Source organism: Betta splendens, chromosome 22, assembly GCF_900634795.4.
Source record: "Betta splendens chromosome 22, fBetSpl5.4, whole genome shotgun sequence".
NCBI classification, from domain to species: domain Eukaryota; kingdom Metazoa; phylum Chordata; class Actinopteri; order Anabantiformes; family Osphronemidae; genus Betta; species Betta splendens.
The window spans coordinates 16,036,647-16,045,009 of NC_040900.2; the positions used below are offsets into that span (position 1 = coordinate 16,036,647).

Here is an 8,363-nt window from a genome sequence, read left to right on the forward strand (position 1 = left end):
TCAAGTGAATCAAATTGTGATTCAACTTGCTCCGCAGAGCTCCGTCCACAAAATGGTGTTAAAACAGTCCCTGAGATCCTCCTCGCTCACAGCTGTCCACCTCTTCACTGTACAGGGCACCACTGGCTGCCTGTGTACTACAGGTTTTTACACAGGCAGGGGATGCTGGATGTTATGGTCAGCTCTGCCCAGGGATGGGAGGGAGGATGCACTGTAGGCCTCTTTGGTGTTGGCATAGAATAGGGCCAGTGTTTAATTGTCTCTGGTGGGGCAGGTCACATACTGGGTGTATGTGGGCAGAGCAGCTGAGGGAGGTGAGTGGTTAAAGTCCCCAGAAGAGGGCCTGTGGGTGCTGTGTCTGCAGCCTGCTGGAAACTGAGAGCAGGGTCTCAGAAGCTGTGTCAGCGTTAGCGGAGGGTGGGACGTACACAGCAATTATTATAACATGTGTGAACTCCCGTGGCAGATAGAATGGCCTCATGCCCACCGCTAGCAGCTCAATGTCTCTAACAGTTTTTCCTTAATGGTGCTGTGTCCTGACATACACCATCTTTTGTTCACAAACACAGCCAGACCCCCTCCCTACTTCTTAACGCTGTTCTCCGTTCTGTCCGCTCGCAGTAGATGAAAATTGTGCAGTGTGACAGTCGCAAGCTCGTCCATCTTGTTGGGGAGAGATCTCACGTTCCCCATCATGACAGAGGGGACAGCGGGTCTGAACCGCTTCTTACTTTCCCAATGTAGTTTTCCAGCGCGGCATCCACAGCAGGTCTTCACTAGCAGTTCAGCGGGGATATGGTGTTTGCCCCTCTGCAGAACTGCGGTTCCGCACAGTGCAATCAACTGCTCTGCTCTGTAAACAATGTGCACTCTGACCCCAATGCACATCGTGGCTTTTTAGCAGCGTTTGTACTGCGCTCAACTCAGAATGATATACAAGTTGTGTACAGGTTATGCACACTGGTATAATTAACAAAACAAGAGAAAGATAAACTTAGGTAAGCTAGGACAGTAATAAATAGAAGGAAGAGGACAGGAGCTGTTGTGACCAGCAGCCAGTAAAAAACGCCGGTTAAAAGAAAAAAAAAACTATCACAGTGATAAAGTGATAAAAGGACTAAAGAAAAGATGCACCACGCAGGTATGGTAGACCTATAGAAACTTTTGACACTTTCTTACATTGGACAATGCCCAAAAACCTTGCTTTCATTTACTTATCACATTGGTCTGTATTTTGCTTGTTAAAATGAAATTCTTCCATAAATAACTAGTAATAAATACTACATAAATAACTTAGTGCTCTTGGGATTTTCTGGCAATTGGTGTAGGGATATACTTTGTTCATACGATGTATGTGTAGAAAAACTTTTAGTTCAGAGAATAACGTAAAAAATGTACTTCAATAAACATTCACTTAAAGTGTAATAATAATACATATTACAGTTTGATGAGTTATTAAAAGCACACTACAATAAACTACAGTTGTACTAATAGTATGTACATGTAGTACACAGATTCTTTAGTTATTCAGTATTAGTTCAGTAGTTGCCTAGAAGTACATAATAGGTATGTGCACGCATATGTAAAGTGTACTAATAATACATATAAGTTGACAGAAGTTATCAACAATAAATTACAGGTACATTAATAGCCTGTATGAATTACACTAATAGTTTAGTTGTTCAGTACAGTTAGTAGCTTAGAAGTACATAATTAGTAAGTTATCATAACTTAACCCTAACCCCAAATGTAGAGGCGAGCGTGTGAAAAGATGTATTACAATATATGAATATAGTATTAAATCTAAGGGGAGGGGGGGTCAGGGCGTATAAATATGCAGGCCACCTGCGAAGGTTTAAAGTGGACATACTATACAGTACCATTTGAGCAGCTGGTAGTACTGCAATTTCAGTTGCCACAATATTACAAATCATATTTTGGAGGGAAGTAGTAAAAGGTCAAAACTGGAATAAATACTGTTACTGTAACTAATGGATGCCTTGCCTTAACATGAAAAACAAAACAAAATGAATTCAGCTACTGTATGGAACTATGTTCCAGTGTGTTCCTGTGTACAAAAACTATAATGACTAAAGCATAAGTGCTTCAATAAGTACATATTCTCATTTAGTGGGATACAGAGATGCTTTGTCATGACAAATACTTGAACTCAGGACCTCTGATTCACAGAGAGTACAGTGCCTATTTCCACAAGCCACATCTTATAAGACCCTTACTGAAACCCCCTTGACCAATTCACTCACCAGTGTGAGTGCTCTTCCAGGGTTTTGACAGGTTCCTGGACATTGCGGATATCCCAGAACTTCACCTTGCAGTCATCTCCACAGCTGGCTAGATAGTACTGACGGTTGGGGTTAAAGTCCAGTTCACGAACTAGCAGGCCATGGGCATTCTCTATACAGTAGATCTGACTGAAGAGGAGACAGAGAAAGAGGAAGCATGAGAGAGGATAATTCACAGGGTTGAGACAAGCAAAAGTATTTCTAGGCTAAAAGCCCAAAAGTCCAGTGTTATCAGCTAACAGTCCAAAAGCAGCAAACAGCATACGGGTGTCAGCCAAAATGTTACCTTTGCCCTCTACCTTGGACTAAAAGCCTTTTCTGTGTTGTCAGTGAAGACCAGGCTCAATAAAGCAGCAAACACTGGCAAAATTATAGAGGCAAACTTCATAAGCACACAGTCTTGAGTTAACGCTCTGGTTTCTACAGTGTGCAATTTCACTTTTTCTTTTTTGAACATTTTCTCTGTGTATTCTAAATGGGATTTAATTAAATGTTTAATTTTGTGGCTTCAGGTTTTTAAAAATATCAATATTAAACATCAACAACAACTCCCAAACTACCTCTTGTTTCTACTGTGGCCATTTTTGGCCAATTGACTTCCATTAAAACCACATTTTTAAATTTCTTGTTATTTACAGTTTAAAACTCATCAATTTAGATAAAATTGGTTTAATTGTAACATTAACTTTTCCAAATGTAACATTTGGAAAAATTAGTTTTGAACAAAAGTTATATATTTTGTCCAATTTTGGTCGAGGTAGCAGTGAGATGTAGTTTTCTAGTAAGCAACAGGGCTGTTTGACTGCTTTCTGCATCCTAAGCAACCAGTGAATTGCATTTTTTTTGTCTGTGATCACGCCAGTGATGATTTCTGTTTGTGCCATAAGGATCCGTATGAATGAATCACAAAAAAGGAAAGCAGCCGGACCAGATGGCATTAGCTCCAGACTCAGATGAACTGTGTGGAGTTATGGAGCATGTCTTTAACCTAAGCCCCAAGCTGAGGATTGTCGCATGGCTTTAGAAAACCTCCTGTGTCGTACCAGTGCATAAGACACTGTATGCCAAAGACTTTTGCAGCTTCAGACCAGTGGCTCTCACATCTTATCTGATGACGACACTGGAGAGACTGGGTCCTGGGTCACCTCAGATCTGTGGTGAGAACCTACCTGAACCCGCTGCAGTTCGCTTACCGACACGGCAGAGGACGCCATCATCTTCTACATCTACATCAAACTTTTTCTCACCTTGAGAAGCCACACACAGCCACAGTTTGTGAGAGCCAAGGACTGTGTGTCTGACACTCTAACCTGCAGTGTTGGGCCCCACATGGGCCTGTACTGGCCCCTTCGGCAGTAGAATGTATTGAGGTTGTTGGCCAGACGCAAATCATTCAGACAGTGGGGGGGCCCTGGCCTGTAGTTTTTGATGGTCTTGAGCCCCTTCCAGACAGAGGCAGAATCAACTAAGAATTGCTGTTCCATTCTCTTACCACGGGCTGATTTAGCTTTTCTTACCTCCTTGCTAAATTCGTGCTTGGCCTCTTTGTACTTGTCTCTGTCCCCACTCCTGAACGCAGCTTATTTCTCTTACCTCAGCTGTCTGAGCTTAGCTGTGAACCAGGGTTTATTATTGTTGTAGCTCACCCTGGTGCATGTTGGAATGACGCTGTCCTAGCAGAAGTTGATGTAGGACGTCACAGTGCCTGTGTACCCGTCTAAGCTTTGGGTGGCAGACCTGAAAACGTCCCAGTTTGTGCAGTCCAGACACTACTGAAGTTTCCCCACAACTTCACTGGTCCACTTCTTCCAGGTCTTGACAACCGGCTTGCAGAGTTTTCATTTCTGCCTTTAGGCTAGAATCAGATGCACCATGATGTGGTCAGACAGGCCCAGTGCAGCACAGGGGACGGCACAATAAGTATCGTTGAGTTCAGATGAGAGGTTGGCTTTATTAAAGTCTCCCAGGATGATGACCAAGGCATCTGGATTTGTTTGTTCTATCCTCAGAATCTCATCAACCAGTGCTCGCTGGGCAGCGTGCATGTTGCCCTGTGGTGGGATGTAAAGGAATGAGGAGAACTCATGGGGGGGTGGGAGGTAAAAGGGCTGGCAGTTAATGGTGAAGGTCTCGAGGTCCGGGTAACAAAGCTGTTGTTCATGTAGAAACATATTTCACCCCCTTTCGCTTTCCCGGAAGGCTCCGCACGTCTGTCTGCTTAGTGCAATTGAAATCTCCACAGCTGTAGCGCAGCGTCCGGTATGAGGTCGCACAGACACTTTTCCGTAAAACACAAAACACGGGATGAAGAAAAGTCTCTGTTTCTGTCAAGCAGCACGGTCAGTTCGTCCGTTTTATTGCAGAGTGAGCGCACGTTGGAGAGGAATATCACGGGTAGCACAAGCAAGAAATGTTGGGAATAAGTCCACGGGGGTTGTAGCTCTCATGTCCATGAGCTTATCTCTGGAGAAAGAGCTTCCAGAACTATGGCATGAGACTGAATTAAAACATAAAACAAAACAAAGTAAAGCATATCAAAACACAGAGGCAGCAGTCCATGGCCATCTCAGTTATAATAAAAGTTAAAAGTTAAGTGCAAATTATCTTTAACTACTTTTCAGACAGTAGAACAACTGTATGTAGCATACAGTAATACTGTAATACCGATCAACCCATCTAGAATTTTCAGGCATCTCTGAGCTGCCTAAAAAATTATTTTGGCTGTTTGTAATCAATACTCCAACAACCTCATTAAGAAAAACTATTTGTTTATGTCCCTTCCTTGTTTACCATGTATGCCACAATTAATGAGCTACAGTAAGTACTCCAACCCAAAATTTAGTTAAATGTACAGTATGTACAACTCTTCTCATTCTGAAAACAATAAAGAATGTATCACATGCATTACACTAACAGTACAACACACGACACAAAGTTACAGACAATATAATTAAAAAAATTATATCTACCTATTAAATATAATATATAAACATTAAATTTTCTGCATCAAGACATTATTTATACCTATACATTTCGAATTTGCAGCTCACATTTAATTTCATGGTAGCAGCAAATTTAAATAAAAATTGTAACAAAGGAAACAAATTAAGTAATTACAACTAATGAATAAACAAACAAACAGAAAAGCATTTGATGACTTACAGTAGGTGTTTGAATGTCCCCAATGTAAAGATGGACAGAGGTTGACCGTGGCAACCATTACAAAATACAGAGAAAAAGGGGCATTCATTTTGTTATCAGCTAACAGTCCAAAAGCAGCAAACAGCATCCGGGTGTTAGCCAAAATGTTACATTTGCCCTCTACCTTGGACTATTTTTGATGTTTCAACATCTGAAACTAAATAACATATAGACTGATAAGATAATTATTATCAATATTTACAGGTATTCCATGTGGTCCCATTTTCATGAAATTGGGGTTGTACAAACTACACTAATTTATTGCACGTTTTGCAGCTTGATCCCACAACAGCAAATGAAGCTTGTTTACTCCTTTGAAACTGGAGTCCTTTCAATATTACAAAAATAACTTAGAATTTGTGAAAAAACTAAACTAAAACAAATAAAAACAAAAAAATACAAAACAAAAAATAATGTGGTAATTAATTAGATATAGAGATGTGGCTCCACTATAAATGCTACATGAAACTGTTGAAACTCACTGCTTGTTTTCTTCAACACCATGTCCTCTCTGGGCTTGCCTAACAAGGCTTAGTTTGGCTCAATTTTGTTCAGCAAAGTGGAAAGCCTTAGTGTTTTGGCCCAGCTTGATGCCAAAAGCGGTTTGCCAGCAAGCTAGTCACCCTGCTGATCATGTTAGGCAATTACCATGCCAATTAAAAATCTCATTAAAATGAGGGTGATATAAAAAACTGACCTGGGGGAGACCACTGGGCTTCAATTAGGTCAAAACAACTCAGGGACTGTGTGCCTCTTAAGTGTGTAGATGTTTGATCATTTATAGCATTACTGCTGCTGAACCTTCCACTAGAAAATAGATTTCACAGAGTTTCACAGAGCAAGATTGTTTTGTTCTATCATAAATGTGACGTTGTCTGTGTTGGATCAAATGTTTGGTGTTGTAAAAACTGTTTGAAAAAGTCAATGGATTTATTCAGATGAGGAAATTTGAATTTGTGGGCCTTAAGAAAAGAATTATTAAAAAATATGGTTGCGACTGCAGGGATTGGCGCATAAGTGCAAGGGAGAAGCCTTTGGGGGGTGGCGAATGATTGGCTCTAAGTAGGAAGTGGTGTTACTGTGAAGACAGACTTGGGGGCATGGGCCTTGGTTCCCTGGTACTGTGGCTTCTTTCGAGGGGTGTCTGTCTGTACTCAGAGGCAGTGCCCTTGCTCAGTTGGGGCGCTGCCTGTCCTAGCAGTCAAGCTTCCTCTAGATACTGCGGGGGCAATGACAGCAGCATGGTGGGGTTGATGGTAGGGAGTGTCCGGGTTGAAGTTTTCCTCGGGCCCTAGACTAGGTTCAAACTGCCCTGCACAGATACACTGTATGTGTATGTGTACAAGGGTGAGCATAAGCATGTGTGTGGGACAGGATCATTATGTGCAACACAGGAGGGAGGTTGGCTTCTGTGTGCTGCCTGTGATGCCCATCTGGATAAGCAGAGGAAAGCGGACTTGGAATGCTTAATTTTTGTGTCTGTGAACATATAGTAGTCTGTAGAACTTATGTACCTCGCCAAAGGCTTAAGCCTAGACTAATTTGTCCGAAGGACATTCTCCCAGAAGCTTTGTGGTTTGTCAACATGCACTGTAGCAAATTCCAGTCTCGCTTTTTTTTTTGTGTCTTCCTTGGTCGTGTCCCATGAAGGCCACTTAAACAACAATAGATGGCACAATATATAGTTTATTTTGTGCCACCCATTGTATGCTAACCTGGTGATAAGTCAAAAAAATAAAAAAAGTATTTGCTTTGCCATGGAGGTGTGGCGAGCAACTTTGCTTGCGACACGCCCCTAAAACAGGTCATTCTTTGAGGGGGACTGAACACCACACATTGACAGTGGCAGTGTGGACGATCTACAGGGTTCTTTGGAATCAAAACTTACAGACACCTTATTGAAACCTCAAAGTAATATTCCTAGCATGTAAATAAGTATAAGCGGTCACCTTTAAATTATTTGGTTGTCCTGAGCTCTGTGGTAAGTATTATCCGTCTTTTTAATTTGTGATCAATTTTCCTCTTGTGGTTTATTGGAATAACTGCAGTGCATGATTGGGTTGCAGGTAATCACGGAAGGTGATAATAATAAATAAATAATGTTCTGTGTATGTTAATATTTGAAAAGAGCACAGTCTGAGTTGTCTTGTGACTCTTGGTAAACCTGAGTTTAAAATAGCAATATAATAAGTAATTCTGAGCAGGGTACATTATTTATTTACAGTGCTCCCTCCCTTCCTTCAGAGTGACTCTGAGGTAGAAGGCAAGACCCTGGGCACTAGGGTGACTGCTGTTCAACCCAGCCCGCCATGAAATGGGGCACACTGGCCACATGAAAAAGAAATGGAGCAGAAATGGAGCAGTAAATTGGGTTGGTTTCACTCTTTCCCTTTTTGGTGTCTCTGATAATCACCCCTGTACACATACAAACATACATACACACTGACCTACACAGACCATTAGCATGTATTTGAGTGCATTTGTGCTTGTATGTGTGTAGGACTAAACCATTCAATAATCAAAAATCATTCAACCTTACTAGGTTGTTAATGCAGGTGTGTGGGATGGAAAGCTGATGAGGGGACAGGGGACCTACTCTATTACACACACAGTTAGGTGTAAACAGATTAAAACATAAAACCGGGAAAACAAATATTCTTATTCTTAAAGCTGTTTATGTGTATATACAGAAGAATATATACAGTAGGGGGTTAAGAAGGAAGGCATACTAAGGCATACAGACAACATACACACATACAACACACACACCCTGGCTTCACCTGACGGTGATAAATCTTTCTGATGAGGGGACTGACTCAAACACACAAGCTCACAGGCACACACAGACTCTCCCTCTTT

At 41.4% G+C, this 8,363-nt stretch overlaps 1 protein-coding gene across 2 annotated transcripts in view; it reads right to left on the reverse strand.

The window, feature by feature from the left end:
* The window catches only part of eipr1 (EARP complex and GARP complex interacting protein 1), a 101,996-nt gene that overhangs the window by 16,262 nt on the left and 77,371 nt on the right, over nt 1-8,363 (reverse strand). For both annotated transcript variants that reach the window (XM_055505669.1, XM_029139809.3), the window contains one exon: nt 2,265-2,432. In XM_055505669.1, coding sequence (XP_055361644.1) covers nt 2,265-2,432 — 168 coding nt within the window. The remainder of the gene's footprint in view (nt 1-2,264; nt 2,433-8,363) is intronic.